The sequence below is a fragment of the Lissotriton vulgaris genome, chromosome 8, assembly GCF_964263255.1.
Source record: "Lissotriton vulgaris chromosome 8, aLisVul1.2, whole genome shotgun sequence".
Classification (NCBI taxonomy): domain Eukaryota; kingdom Metazoa; phylum Chordata; class Amphibia; order Caudata; family Salamandridae; genus Lissotriton; species Lissotriton vulgaris.
Window position 1 is genome coordinate 171,082,759 of NC_141696.1, and position 15,616 is coordinate 171,098,374.

The 15,616-nt window shown below is 46.4% G+C and overlaps 1 protein-coding gene across 1 annotated transcript in view; it reads right to left on the bottom strand.

The window, feature by feature from the left end:
• Positions 1-15,616, bottom strand: part of GAB2 (GRB2 associated binding protein 2) — a 157,072-nt gene that overhangs the window by 15,282 nt on the left and 126,174 nt on the right. The window contains exons 5-6 of the mRNA XM_086933906.1: positions 3,449-3,737; positions 292-382 (exon numbers count right to left, since the gene is read on the bottom strand). Of these exons, the coding sequence (XP_086790032.1) occupies positions 292-382; positions 3,449-3,737 (380 nt within the window). The remainder of the gene's footprint in view (positions 1-291; positions 383-3,448; positions 3,738-15,616) is intronic.

Consider the following 15,616-nt stretch of genomic DNA (forward strand, 5'->3'; position numbering starts at 1 on the left):
GACTTGGCAAAGCAGTAATACCAGACCAGTTCAACTGGGGTTTAGTACCACTGCCAGAATCACTGGAGTTATGGATAGACTTGGGTTACAAATACACCTGAAGCTTCTTGGCTATAGCAGTCTAGTCTGGGATCCTCATAACCAACACCATTAGTTTCAGAAGGCTGCCCTGAATAATCAAAAGTATTTCTTACAAAGCACTGCAGTTTTCCATTGAAATACATTTTAATGTAATAGTTTTAATGATTCTCTCTAACATTTACGAATCGTGCACTTATAATATCTACTCACAGTTGCCGAGACCAGGATTTGGTGACTGGAGATTTGAAAGGAAGTTCATCAATCACTGCGGTGTTTCTCAAGTCCAGCGGGGATGGCTTTGCTGTAAGAGGAACCAAAAACGACATCAATAACAGGCTGGAAGATGCATCATCTGGCTATGACAAGTATGACGTTAATGCACGAGAGGCAGAATAGTTAACACGGCTCCTCTGATTGCATCAATCTTCCTCCGTATCGCGGCAGGTTGCTTTTAGAAGGCTTGACCACAGCCAGGTTCTTACTGTACAGGAGTCTGGATAGGTCATAGGAATTAAAGGGATTTCTATGCAAAGAAAGTCTAGGGCAAATTAAGTTAGACGCCTAGGAATAATGCAGCCGAGTAAGGTTTTGGCAAGCATCAAAAATTTGTGTCACGCTGATATTTGGTAACCCTGCCTAGAACAAACCAACACCTAGGTTACTCTGTGGTGGGACGCACATACCTAGAACATTGAAAACAGAATGGCTGTGCAGTAGCAAAATGCAGCATTTTCATTGGCTGTTAGTCGATAGTAGCCAGAATCTGACTCATGCATCTTCGTAGGCATAGTCTGCACATCCACAGGCCTCCTGACTGTTAAGATTGAACATTGTGGAATCAACTAACCGACTTCTGTTTTGTTTGGTAAACTTTCAACCGTCTGGCCCTTATCTAAAACTCATTTGAATTATCACCCTTTAAAAAATGCCATCTAATCCATGGTCCTGTTGAATCTAAATGGAGTCAGGCTCTTAAAAAAATGCCATCTAATCCATGGTCCTGTTGAATCTAAATGGAGTCAGGCTCTTGCTCACCAGTTCCCCGGACATCCAGCTCAAGTCACTGAAGAAAGCCCTGAGATGGCAGCAGCAAGGCTCATCATCCAGTACAAACTACAAGCATTTCACCCGGGTACTACAAGAACTACAAACCAAAAAGTCCTTCAAAATAGTCTGTCATGTTAATGATTGTCACCTTGGGCGACCACCTCACTCCAGTTCATTATGGACACTGTTCCCAGTCCTGGACTTCTCACCCACAAATCAGTGTTTTCAGGAGCATCTGTCTAATTAATTCAAGGGAAGCCTAACAAGGCTCAACACACAGAGTGCATTAGGTTATCACACACAAACAATCCAAGACTGAATCAGCTTTCATAATGTCCTGGAGGAAGATGGTCGCCCAATGCCACCACCAACCCACCACTCTAATTATCGAAAAATATCAAGAGCGTGAGTGGCGAATATAACACAAGCAGCCTAGACATTGCCAGCCTTGAGAAGTGAAAGAAGGAGAAAACAGAAGACAATCATGTACTGAAACAAACACAGGACCTGAAACGCCTCTCTTTCAGACCCAACAATTGTGGCCATGCCACCACTTCAGCAAGAAGCTGTAGACCTCCTCTTTAAGGAACACCTAACCCGGAAGTAACCACATGAACATCCTGCACCAATGAAGAGAACCTCCCAACATTAAGTACTAGCCTTGATTGGCATAATGCACTCGTACAGTTAGTTTTGAGCTATATAAATACTCTCTGCACATCACATGCATACAGTAATTGACATCCATGAATTGTAAGAAAAACGTCATATTGCACTAGCATTTCCTGTCAGTGTAACCTCAAACTGGAGATGAAAGGTGGCTGCCTCATCACCAAAACCAATGCAGCACAGATATCCTTTATGTAACCTTCCACCATTAATAGGATCAGGAAAAATACATTGTAAGTAATACTGTTTTACATTCAAACCTTACAAGAGACATCTTCCAATAGCATAGCAATATTATGCAAGGGTAAGAGCCCTTCCAGGCAGACACTGACCAGCGCGTAGAAGGAGCTCACCCTCTGACTCCACTCCAATTTAAGGTTACTAAATTATTCTATGTCATCAGCATCACAATTTAACAGTACCAGGCTACCATTAAACAACCAATACATGCTTGGAGTTTTAGTCATATTTCACCAAAATCGACCCCATTTGGACTATAGTTCTACAACTCAATAACGACTTGAAAGTGCCTATCCCATAAATAGTACAGCTAAATTAGCATCAAAAGCCGTACTAGACCTGCAGCTTCATTTCATTCAGACATTTCAGTGTGTAAATTGAAGACTATAGGAGGATTATGATTGACTGACAAATTCCTAAACAACCCAGAGGGATGCTACATGGTATTTATCAGTCCACCAAAAAGAAGCAGGGTAGCAGTGATGTCAAAAAACGAGTTTTCAATATGTGTATCTCATAGGAAATAGGAAATATATGATAAATGTGTTGAGACCTGAAACAGAAAGTTAAGAACCTGGAAATCACCCTTGACACATACATCACAGCTAGACCGTTAATTAAATGGGGGGGTATTAGGGGGACACACATTTCACGAGTCATTGCCGCTTAAATCCTGTCTGCTGCTCCAGGATACCCATCAAGTGAAACTAATGTTAGTCCCAGCGATGGCTACCTTACATTACTGCATCATAACTATACAGCACTCCCTTCCCCCCAAAACAATTACCCGCTGATTGCAAAGGTTAAAGTACGAGCCAGGAAGTTGTTCCTGAACCTGTCTATACTGGACAGTCATGGATCACAGGTGTAAATTCTCTGCATACTCAAAGCCTGCTGGGGAAGGTGTCTGGCTACCTTGTGAAACTGGCACCGGCCAGACACTTCTGGGTGGCTGTGTCCTACTAGGCCCACTCATGAAACTGTTGTCTAGTCCTAGGCAAATGATCCTTCACTCGACATGTACTCAGTCGCCAAACCAAGTGTCCTGAATCTCCAAAGTGAGCAATAACCACCAATTCTGCATAGGTTTCAATGTATGATCTGCACAGAAGAGACTAGTGTCAATGAATACCCATCATGGAGCAATAGCAGATATTACTTGCTTTTGATGTTGGGTTTCATAAAAATACGGAAAACGTAACCAAGTCTCGGCCACTCTGGTGTCAAATGCAACCTATTATGGACCAACAAGCTCATGATAGGTCTGGGCATATTTATGCTTCAAAGTACAATGCAGAATAGTACATCAAGTAATCTTTGAACAAAATTCAATGATAAACAGAAACTGAAATACAACTGCGCCTTCATCTTATCAATTTGATGCAAGTTCCATTAAAAGCTCTGGTCTTACCTTTTCTGTCTGGCTTGAGGTTGCGATTTATTGGTGGAGGCTGGATCTCACTCATCCGCGTAGGCCGGTGGCAGAGCGAGACAGTGCTTCCTTTACGGGCAGGGAGCGTCGCAGAGGAGAATCCCAGGAAGTCGAAGTGGTGAGGCCCAGGGCTCATGGGGATGTAAACATTTTGGGCATTGTCGTTTACTCTCTCCATGCTGAACGAGGAGGAGGAGCCTGGATTCATTGGGACATAGTTATCTTCACAATCCGCGCTGTCTGCACAGGCAATGCTGCATTTGGTTTGCTGTTCATGAAAATAAAGACGGGGAGGAGAATTAGCGTCAACAATTATTCATTCAAAAACACCATTCTACTTAGTTCTTTTTTTTTTTTTTAATTTTTGAAAACCTTTATTTGTGTAGATAGATGCATACAAATACGGGCCTACAACCCGGGGGCTGGCCACGGAACAAACTGGAAAGCACCATTATCAATTAAAAGTATGGAGTGGTTAAGCGATACTACCTAACGCTGCGAGTCCATGATGCTAACTAAGTGGAACCACTCGGCATAGGAACAGAGAAGGTTAATTTTTATATATTAGGAGAATAACGGATCCGTTGTATAAGAAACGACCTGGTGCACAATGCGGGGAACAAAACCAACTACATCGTAATGGTAAATTCACAGATCTGCAATCAGAAAGATCCAAAGCATGCAAACCATAGATGCCCTTGCAGTTCTTCTTCGGTAGTGTCCACTCGCAACCTCATGTGCCCAGAGACAAACAAAACATCACTCCCATAACAGTCAAACCGTCAGGGAGACAGATAAAGTTGCAATCATAATACCGCCCAACCCGGAAAATAAAGAAAACAAAAATACTAGAAAAAGGGAAAAGGGGGACTCCACGGTACTGTACCCGCCCCACGGCGATAATGGCAATCAATAATCCAGATAGCAAACGTGCTTAGGGGCGGGGCAACTAAGTCAGGATAAACAGAACCTAAAGTACCATATTATATTTAATACCTAATCCTCCCCCCAAGTAACTCACCCCACGGGAATCACGCACAGTCATGGAGACCTAAGAAAAGGACACAAAAGAGCCATAGAAACAAGTAACTATCTAACAGACCCTAATCCACCCACCCCACCCTGCACCCCTGCAGAAGGCTATGGCCTACCCCCCCAGCAGCGTGCCTGTCGCCCTAAATATGAACCCGAAATATAGAATGAGAAAATATAGGGAAAAAGAAAGAGAAAGAGAAAAAGGAAAGCCAGGGGAAAGGATACCATATAACAGGGAGCACGGCCCCCACCCCCCGCCCATACAAACAATTAGCGTGGCCCAAAACGAAACTGGCAAGTTTTCAGGTAGCCATACATATTAAGGCATCGACAAACCATCACAATTTGGGGCAGTCCATAACTCAGTGCACCGAATAGTAGTCCTCCGGAGTAGGAACCGGGCTCACCCCAGTCCTTTCTTAGCTATCGCCACGATGTAGGTCGATGTAGTGGGCATAAAACAAAGCGATGGGAAAAGGCCGTGGAGAAGCCGCTGGACGGTCAATGGAAGCAACCCATGGGACCTCCTCCGCCGATGGCAATGCAAAAGCTGTTTACGGCAATCATATATACCAGTGTCAATGATCACCAGCAGTTCCTCCCGCTTACGTATCGGAACATCGCTACCCTCACCAGAAAGCGGGGAACAATCAGCGACCACCTCGGGCCCATCCGCGTCCCCACGGGACGGCCCGGGAGCAATGGCTGTCATCACATTGTCTTGTACACGGGAATCCTGGGACAAGGTCAGTTGCCAAATCTTCAGCGCTTGTAGGACGTCGCCAATCGTGGGTTCGCGCTCACCAGTGCAGGCCCCAGCACAGTACAGAGGCAAGGCATCGGCATCCCGGGGCGTTCCACAGTATACGGCATCAGCCGCCATTTTGCGAATACAGCGCCGTCCCTTCGAAACCAACTCCAGGGGTGGGCTCACCAGCAGGGCCCCCGCGGGATCCCCCTCAAGCGCACAAACAGCACCCGCGGTGCAGAAATGAGAACCACCAAAGGAGGGGGACCCGCCAGCGCCACCGCTCCGCTGGAATCACTCTCCGCCACCGAGCGATGAAGTCCGGAATGGCCGGACAAGGCAACAAAGGGGGGAGCCACCAACACGGCGTCCCCCACACACAACTTGCCGCACCTCACCTCTGGAACACCGGACGGTAGTCCCAGGCGCGTTCAGTTGCCTCCGGGCTCTTCGCACAACGGCATCTTCCAGCCGGCCCCAATCCTCCACCTGAGGCTGCCGCCGACACCGTCTCGCCGGCAACTCGCTGAAGGCAAGGCCCCGGTCTCCACCCCAAGGAGGCCGCACTTTCTGGGAGGACGCCGCTGCGGACCCACTGAACGCCAGATCCACCAGGATGGATGGTAAGTGTCAGCAGAGCTTCGTATATAAATTGGTATCCTTTTTGGGCAGGATAGGTGACAGGATAGTCGAGTTTGGGCAGGGAGGCCGGCGGAGCCGAGCTACCGTGCGGCCATCACGATGTCGAGCTTGGCCGGTTATTATTCTACTTAGTTCTTACTGTCTCTTTGTGAAATACCTTTTTAGGTTTTGCCTAAGCGAAAGCTGCGCACTGCGCAGCTTTTTCGCGCAGGCGAAAACCTTATGTTTACAGTAGAGTGGCTTGGGAATCCGCCCTCTGTTCCATTGGCTAGCTCCATAAATGGAGGCTAGTTATTGGAACAGAGATCTGTCCGTCATGGCCGGACCAGATTCGTGGGCGTTCCCGCGATTTCTTCCCTCTCCACCCCTTTCCGATCGTCATTGCGGGGGTGGGCGTGTGCAATTTTTTTTTTTGGTCTCGCCATGTTTTCTTCATTTCCACTGTGTCTTTTGCAGGGGTGGGCTGTGCACTGAGGCCGCTGATCAGGTAAGCAGCATTTTTTAATACTTTTGTTTTTATCCTGTTCCCGACCCCCCCTCCCGCTCTCCGTGTGCCCGTTCCCGCCCCCGCCCCCCCTCCCGCTCTCCGTGTGCCCGTTCCCGCCCCTGCCCCCCTCCCGCTCTCCGTGTGCCCGTTCCCGCACCACTTATAAATGCTTGTTTACACTGTGCGCAGCCACTAAGTCTCCAGTTCCGGGACTAAGACAAGGGAGGCCGTGGGACTGACCGGGAGTATGGCAGTGCGAGATGCAAGAGGTACCCGGAGAGAGGGGGGCGATGGTAACACACATTCAGAGTCACACTTTGATTTCCGCCGCAGCCCGTAGGAAATACCGGAAGATGTCCGGTGCCCCGCCTGGTTGTGGGCGGGGCCGGGAGGACGTAGTTTCCCGTCACCTGTGCGCTTCTCCCCTGCCTGTCCATGTTATGCTGCCCTCCTGTACGTCTCCCCCAAGAGTTGCTTTCTAATCCATGTGCTCCTCCCCACCCGCTCCATGACGTTCTTTCGCCTGTTGCTTCCCCCTAACCCCGACCTCCATGTTACTTTCTGCCACCCGCACCCTCTGTGTTGTTTCCCCACCCTCATCCTTTGCGATTCTTCATTCCACCTGCACACTACATGTTGTATCACCCTACCCAATTCCCTTTGTGATGCTTCCATCCATGTGCATCCTTTGTGATTCTCCTCTTCACGCGTGACATCAATCTTGCCCCCCACTTCCCCCACCTTGTGATGCTACGGAGATGCTGTAGATCATTGCTAAAAACCAGTGGCAAAATCAATGAGTCCCAAAGGCCATTTCTGTTGGTTTTGTCAATACTTGTTCTTCAAGCATCTTTATACCTCAGCGGCAAGAAATACATGTGAAATTTCTTTTTTTTTAAATAGTTTTGTTACAGATTGTCTGCTACGTTCGCCTCCAAAATAGGCACCCTGCCTTACATAATTATACAATGACCAGTGTGAACTGGAAGCGATGCATTGTACATTATAATACTGTTTTTTTTCACCCAAAGTCCAGAAAATGTTTAACAAAGAGTAAAAAAAAGGGCTCAGTTATAGTTTTGTGGCATGAAAACTGCACATTAAGCCACAGAAATTGACGTTAGTGGTACGTATGCATTTAGTTATACCCCTTGCTTTCTGGCACGGACAAGGCTTTGTGTTGTGCTCTTAATGTACTGTGACTATGTGGTACTTTCTAAATCCCCCTCTTGGGTGGTTAATCTACTGCTGCACCCCTTGGGTGCCTTCACTTGGCCTCATGTTGAGCTCCTTTGGTGCTGACCATTTTCTGCAGATAACACAAGCCTGTTGGAAATAAAGTGCATTGTGACTTGCTTTCCCCCATCTCTCACAGCCTGCTCTGTGCAAAAGTATTTTACACCCTTTGACACCTGTCTCTTGCCTGTGAAGAACCCTTTCCCACCTTTGAGTTAGTTTCACAGCCCAGCTATCTCACACCTACCTACTGTCTGCTGTTCCTCTGTAACACCTCGCTATTGTCTGCAGCACTCCCTTTCACCAGTGTACATCATTGCAGCCCCTTTCACACTTGTTTGTTGCCTGTACAATCCCTTGTACACCTGATGTTACACAAAGAGCTTCTCCCACCCAAACCTACCCATTATCTACACACTCCCTCTCAGACTTCTTGCTGTGTACAACCCTTTTCACACTCCTCTTTTATCTGCACAATCCCTCTCTCTCTCACTCCTACATCATCACCTCTCTCCCCAGTCTGTCACCTTTGAAGTCCTTTTTACACCTGTTGGTTACCTATGCGGTCGGTTCATCTCTAACAACAGTGTATAACTTGCACAGGGGGGCTCGCAGTTTGTGGAGGGCTCTGTGTGGGAGTGTGGGGGGCTCTGTGTGGGTGTGTGGGGGGCTCTGTGTGGGTATGTGGGGGGCTCTGTGTGGGTGTGTGGAGGGCTCTGTGTGGGTGTGTGGGGGGCTCTGTGTGGGTGTGTGGGGGGGCTCTGTGTGGGTGTGTGGAGGGGCTCTGTGTGGGTGTGTGGAGGGCTCTGTGTGGGTGTGTGGGGGGGCTCTGTGTGGGTGTGTGGAGTGCTCTGTCTGGGTGTGTGGTGGGGGGGCTCGCAGTGTGTGTGAGGGCTCTGTGTGGGTGTGTGTGGGGGGGGCTCTGTGTGGGTGTGTGTGTGGGGGACTCTGTGGGTGTGTGTGTGTGCGGGGCCCTGTGTGTGTGGGGGGGCTCTGTGTGGAGGGGCTCTGTGTGGGGGCTCTCTGTGGGTGTGGGTGTGTGTGGCATTTGCGAGAGATTAAGCTATTGGCATTGTAAATGACAATGCCATTTATTTATCGGTTTTCAAAATGAACACATAAATAAAAAAATTGTCATTTACAATGCCAATAGCTCTAACTTTTCCAAAGGCGAAACCGTTGCATTGTAAATGCTTGTTAAACTCTGAATTGACACATACCCTCAAAGATACATCTTAATCGTCCTCACTTACGTTATGGTCATCAGTACCTTCGCATATGGTTCAACCGGTAACGAAATGTGGGCATTGCATACACTTACTTGACAAATTCATGTATGAGGATTCATGAATGTGTTTTTCTTTGCAATTAATTCATTGTTTGTCCATAACATTGCATGATCACTGAAGGAGCGAATGGACAACAACGCCCACGACAGCAAGGAACTCTTCAGCATCGTCAAGGAGTTCTCCAACCCCAGCACCGGCAACAACGACATCACCCCGTCACAAGATCTCTGCTACTCCCTCGACTCGTTTTTCCACCGCAAGATTGCCGACATCCACAACAGTTTTGGCGCACCATCCTCGCACCCAACCACCGAACCAAAGCACCTCATCGCCACCCTCTGCACCTGGACCACGGTGACCACCGAAGACACAGCCCGCACGATGAACACCATCCACTCCGGTTCTCCAACCGACCCCTGCCCCCACCACGTCTTCAACAAGGCCGACGCCACCATCGCACCCTAACTCCGGGACGTCATCAACACCTCCTTCAACACTGCCACCTTCCCGGAGAGCTGGAAGCATGCCGAGCTCAGCGCCCTACTGAAGAAACCAACAGCGGACCCCACCGACCTCAAAAACCTCCGCCCCATCTCGCTCCTCCCTTTTCCTGCCAAAGTCATCGAGAAGATGGCCAACAGACAGCTTGCCGCCTTCCTCGAGACGAACGGATCCCTCGACCCCTCGCAGTCCGGTTTCAGAGCCAACCACAGCACCGAGACCGACCTCATCGCAGCCACCGACGACATCCGAGCCCTGCTCGACAACGGGGAAACAGCAGCACTCATCCTCCTGGACCTCTCCGCAGCATTCGACACTGTCTGCCACCGCACCCTAGTCCAACGCCTCAGCAACACCGGCATCCAAGAGAAGGCACTGAAGTGGATCACCTCGTTCCTCGCCGGAAGAACACAGGGAGTCCGCCTCCCCCATTTCGATCCGAGGCCACCGAAGTCATCTGCGGCGTCCCACAAGGATCGTCACTCAGCCCCACCCTCTTCAACGTCTACATGAGACCTCTTGCAGCCATCGCACGCCAGCACAACCTCAACATCATCTCCTACGCCGACGACATCCAACTGATCCTCTCCCTCACAAGAGACCCCGCCACCGCCAGAACGAGCCTACATGAAGGGATGAAAGACGTTGCCGAGTGGATGAAGAACAGCCGCCTGAAACTGAACTCAGACAAGACGGAAGTCCTCATCCTGGGACCATCACCCTCCGCCTGGGATGACTCCTGGTGGCCCCCAGCCCTGGGTACCGCCCCCAAGCCAACAGACCACGCACGCAACCTGGGCTTCATCCTGGACTCCTCCCTCTCGATGACCAGACAAGTCAACGCCGTCTCCTCATCATGCTTTCACACCCTTCGCATTCTTCGCAAGATCTTCCGATGGATCCCGACCGAAACCAGGAAGACGGTCACCCAGGCCCTCGTCACCAGCCGACTGGACTACGGAAACACCCTCTACGCCGGAACCACAGCCAAGCTACAAAAAAGACTCCAACGCATCCAGAACGCCTCCGCCCGACTCATCCTGGACATCCCCCGACGCAGCCACATCTCCGGCCACCTGAGGGATCTGCACTGTCTCCCCGTCAACAAGAGGATCACGTTCAGGCTCCTCACCCACGCACACAAGTCTCTCCACGACCTGGGCCCCAAGTACCTCAACGACCGCCTGACCTTCTACATGCCCACCCGCCAGCTACGGTCCACCAGCCTCGCCCTCGCCGCCGTACCACGCATCCGAAGAGCCACCGCCGGAGGCAGATCCTTCTCCTACCTGGCGGCCAAGACATGGAACTCCCTCCCCATCCACCTTCGGCTGACCCGGGACCACCTCGCCTTCAGGAGACAACTCAAGACCTGGCTGTTCGAGCAGTAGCGGACCCCTTCCCACAAGCGCCTTGAGACCCTTCCGGGTGAGTAGCGCGCTATACAAATGTTATGATTGATTGATGATCATGCAAGTAAGATAGCTAATTGCCTAGTGAAGTAAGCATTAATGGCGGGGATATGTATGCAAGTTTTTATTTTTGTTTAGTTTTATATAGCGGGAACTCGACCCAAAGGTGTCACAGCACTTCACATGGGCACCAGTTGCGTTACACACTGACATTCATTTTTTGCACGGGGAGATTGGGTGATTGGCCCCGAATCACAGGATGTTGAGCGTCCCTGTTGAGACTCTAAGCCGGTTCCCCAGCTTTGAGGTCAACAGCTCTAAGTGTTAGGCCACATCCTTGAAGAATATAGGTTTGAATCCTGGCAGGGAGACTCAGCCCTTCATCTTTCCTAGATTCATAAAAAGAATCGCATGAGTTAGATAACATCAAAATGTTATAATTACAACACTACTAAATAGCAAAATAATTTTAGTGTTGGTTGGCACAGTGACAGGACAAGCCCGGCTGGTATTGTCCCCTATGACTTTTACTGATAGGAGTGTGCTGTTATTATTAGGGTATCGGAGGCTTTACCAATGTTAAATAACTTCCCAGGCCAGTATTAAAACCTGCATTCGGATTCTTTATGTTCTGTAAATGAGGTAAATGGTAGCCTTAGCAGGAATCTAGAAATGCTTAGGATAAATTAGCGTCCCCGGGTGGCTGGTGCAGTGGTGGTGATGTTTGCGGTGATTGTTGTGGTGACTGGCTGGCGGTGATTGGTTGTGATGGTTGGTGGTTATGGTGGGTGTGCGCATATCGGAATTACATTTTATCAAGTACAAAGATGTAAATTTCCTCGTAGATGCCACCGAATGGGATCTAGTGTTCTACAACAAGTTTATAAGCTTTGGGACAGGGCTGAAGGGCCTCCTGCTGTTGCAACCTGTAAAATGTTGACTAACGTTGTTTTGTAGGCCTCTTGCTGGGAGGATAAAACAGTTAACTGAATTATAGCCTTTGACAAATGTTGTGAGTTGCTGCACCTCAGTTTATATCCCAGCAATGCAAATTCAGCCTTCTATCCTTCTAGAGACTGGTAAACGGGAGTACCACCAAATTGTGTAATAATAACTTCAGATATTTAGAGAGCTTAGAAACTGATGAATTGCTATATAAAACTATTATTGTTGATGCATTTCTTGAAAGAGGCAAGTGTAAACAGCATTGTCCTGGACACCACAGAATTTGAGAAGGGCACTGCAAACTGCTAAATGCAGAAAGGTGTGGCTTAGCCTGAATCAGAGCAAAAAATAGGCTCATTCGATCCTTCAGATAAACTGTCGTGACTTTACAATTTCTCTGTCAAATATGCATCGATCTGTTTATCTTCGGTGAATTAGCAGCAAGAACTTTGTGTATGTTTTCATACTCGTAGCCCCAATGAGAAGAGGAGATTGCTTCTGGAGGCATGTGGCCACCATACTCTCAACCAATGTCTGTGTTCATGGCACTTAATAAATGTTGGTGTTTTATCCTGAAAGCCCAAGTCTGTTTCTCCACTGTGTTTTTTAGGTCGAGGACTCCGTCGCACTGCGTAAGCAGTGGGCGGAGCTCCGAGATTTTATGTTTCTTTGTGTAGTGTGTTTTTTTACACCTCTAGTTGAAGTTATGCCAGAGGATGCGTTTCTCTGATGTTTTCCATCCTCTCCCAGCCACCCTTTCTGCGGACTCAAGCTGAAGGTTAACATTCCCGAAACACTGTGATGGGGCTGATATTGTGAGTTGTCAACCTGTGCAAGGATTCAGTTATGGGGAATGTGTGTTGGTTATGTGTGTGTCCTGTGGTATGGAAATGATCGTCCCCAGTTGACCATTTGCTCACTCCGTTCATCTCATGGCAACATGTGTCTATCAATCAGTATATGTACGGAAACCCTCATAAGGGCTGGGGTCCCAGAGAGTACCCTAATAGATGAGGGAACTTCTCCAATAACAGCATTAGTTGTTATTTTTCAGTGCCGACCGCTGACATTAGGGACATATGTCTCTGTGTGCTGGCCAAGGTTGGACAAGATGGAGAGCAGTATGATGTAGTGTTTAAAGTGTGCTGTATAGGATAATGTGTTATGATTGTGTGATGTGAAGCTATTGGCGAGCATGTTGTGCAACAGCGCAAAGTGGTGTTGAAGCCATGTTTTTTTTTAAATACTGTAACCTCATGAGTTATGTTTGTGCTCCTGGGTTTCATATAGTTAAGTGTAGCATGGTTAGAACTTTAACATAATGTGTACAGGGATGTAATTTAATCTGATGTGCCATTGTGCTGTTTGCCATAATATGAGTAGGCGTGATATTGTTAGGTAGCACATTGTAATATGTTTTGGTTGTGCAGTGAAGACTGGATAGTGGGCATTGGTAGTGGTGGGATGTTTGGTATTATTTTGTATGATGATATAATCTGTTGGGTTATAATTGTGTTTTACATGAATGAAATTAGAGAATGCCTTTTTCACCATACATATGCAACACTTTTTGGCATTTATAGTTTATGAAAACATTCATTTTTATCTATGCAATACACCTTGATTTGACAATTATAACTTACACAATTATCACTAAAACTTAGATATTTTCCTCACCTCAGACCTCATGATATCCCCCTCTTATTCTGTTAAAGATACATCACCAGGCTCCCTTTTGATTTTATTATTTTATCTAAGTGTCAAAAGATTCAATTGAAATTGTAGAAAATCCTCTCTCATCCAAACAAAAACAGACTGAGCTCAAGGTGCCACACACCTCAAATTGACTCGATTATGTCATCTTTCTAAGAAATCACCCAATCTGAACTCCTCCACACTATCTCGAAGCTCAAACCTTCTTCCAACTACACTTCATTGTATAAGTATGTTGTATGGAAATGTGCCAGTAGCAATGGTTTAATCAAAAGAATGTTTAAAATTTTTTTTTTTAACTTCCTTTCCACTTCTTGTACGTGCTAGCTTTCTGAAAAATATTGCAACCTATAATGCCTCACACTGAACCAATCTTACTAACACCCCTCTAATTCTTGGGTAGTCCTTTCCTGTCAAGATTAAGTCACATAGCACCCCTCTGCCTAAAGAAACTTGTTCAGCTCTTCCAGATATGTAGCAAGTTTTACACTATTTGTATCCTTCTCATCTGAGCCACAGCCTAAGAAAGTTCTAAGAAACTCCAACTAAACAAATGAATTACGGAAAATGAGCTTCTTAGTAGTTCCATCTAGGCCAAATGGAGATTGCGGTCCCCCAACTGGGCATGCATTCTTGACCTGTCAATCACTCAACGCTACTAAAAATCCTAAAACAAAGCATATGACATTGTTGTATGGTTCTGAGCTGGTTCTCCTCATAGTTCATGAACTATTTCCAAACAAATAGAATTTCTTAACTCTTCCTCTAACCATAACTCTTTTTTACACAAGGCACTTTAAAGCTTTAATCTATAAACAAAACCTCAACATTCACACTTAAGACATTTTAAAATTTCATTTTTTAAATATTTTTTTTATCCAGATTCGAATATCAATACTTAAAACAAACAGACCTGTCTCATTTTGCAGTTTACTAAAATATTCATCAAGCGGAAAAAAACAACAACTTTCTATCTTAGCTAATGATATTTACTGTCTTCCGCTTCCAACAACTCACTCGCCTCACATAAGGCCTGTAGTTATAGAAGACAGTATTTAACATTTCAACCTCCTATCCTTGAGACATCCTCATAAAATTATAATCAATCTAACATGTATGACGCATTCCCCCTTTTTTTTTTTAGCAAAAACAACCTAAATTGTATTCTTAACCTTCAGGACTAATGGGTTTTATGATCAGGAACCAATTATAAGGACATTCGACCATTGGTAAATATTGTTTATCAAAAAGCAAAACAAATATTTTTCCTGTTTAGAAGATTTATCATTAGTACAATCCATTATCAGGTAAAGTCGTGCCAAGGATGCTTATTTCCAAGTGTCCTATTTCATAAATATACATGTGCTCCAGAGACTGTGAAAATTGGATTAATGTCATTACTTTCGGAGGGCTGTGTAAAGTGCAATGCAGTAATCTTTATGCTGCACGACAAGATATTTGAGCTCAGCTTGATTGAACAGTTGCAGAAGTGAAGGATTCTCTAAAGCTTGGGTATGTGCATGCTAACATCCACAACACGCCAGTAATTTTAGCTGAAGTGAAAGATATCTGTCAAAGATTATATGCTTTTCATTTATTACGTTTGTGAGTTTTGGAGGGAGCAGGTCCCAATTTAGAAGTCAAAATAAATGGAAGAAAGAGTTTAGGGTTCAGTCCTCACCAGGACAGATATTCCTGATTTTTCTCAGTTTAGACTAAAGGTAGATTTAATTCATACAATGCTGAGTATAATCAAATTAATTGTTAGAACAACACTGTGAAGTCTTTTTTTCAGCCAGACATATATTTGTGTGTCAATAGCATCCATCTGGATGCAGGTCCAGTAGATGACAGTTGAGGGTGTGTGTGTAGCATTGGAACTACAGTGAAAAGAAGGCTGACACTTTCTTCACACCCCACAATGATTTACAAGAGGATTCTGATGATCCCATGCTTAATTGGCGAGTGTAACAACAAGAGAATGGTCTAATTGAGTTTAGGCTTAGGTTAGGGTCTGGACAGCAAAGTGTGATGGGTGAATGTGCTACAAGCAGGCAAGAGAGATTAGCATGAATTAATGCGTCTTGCAGGGCCCTATCAAGCTTGGCATTGAGCTCTACTTTGATATTAACCTGAGCT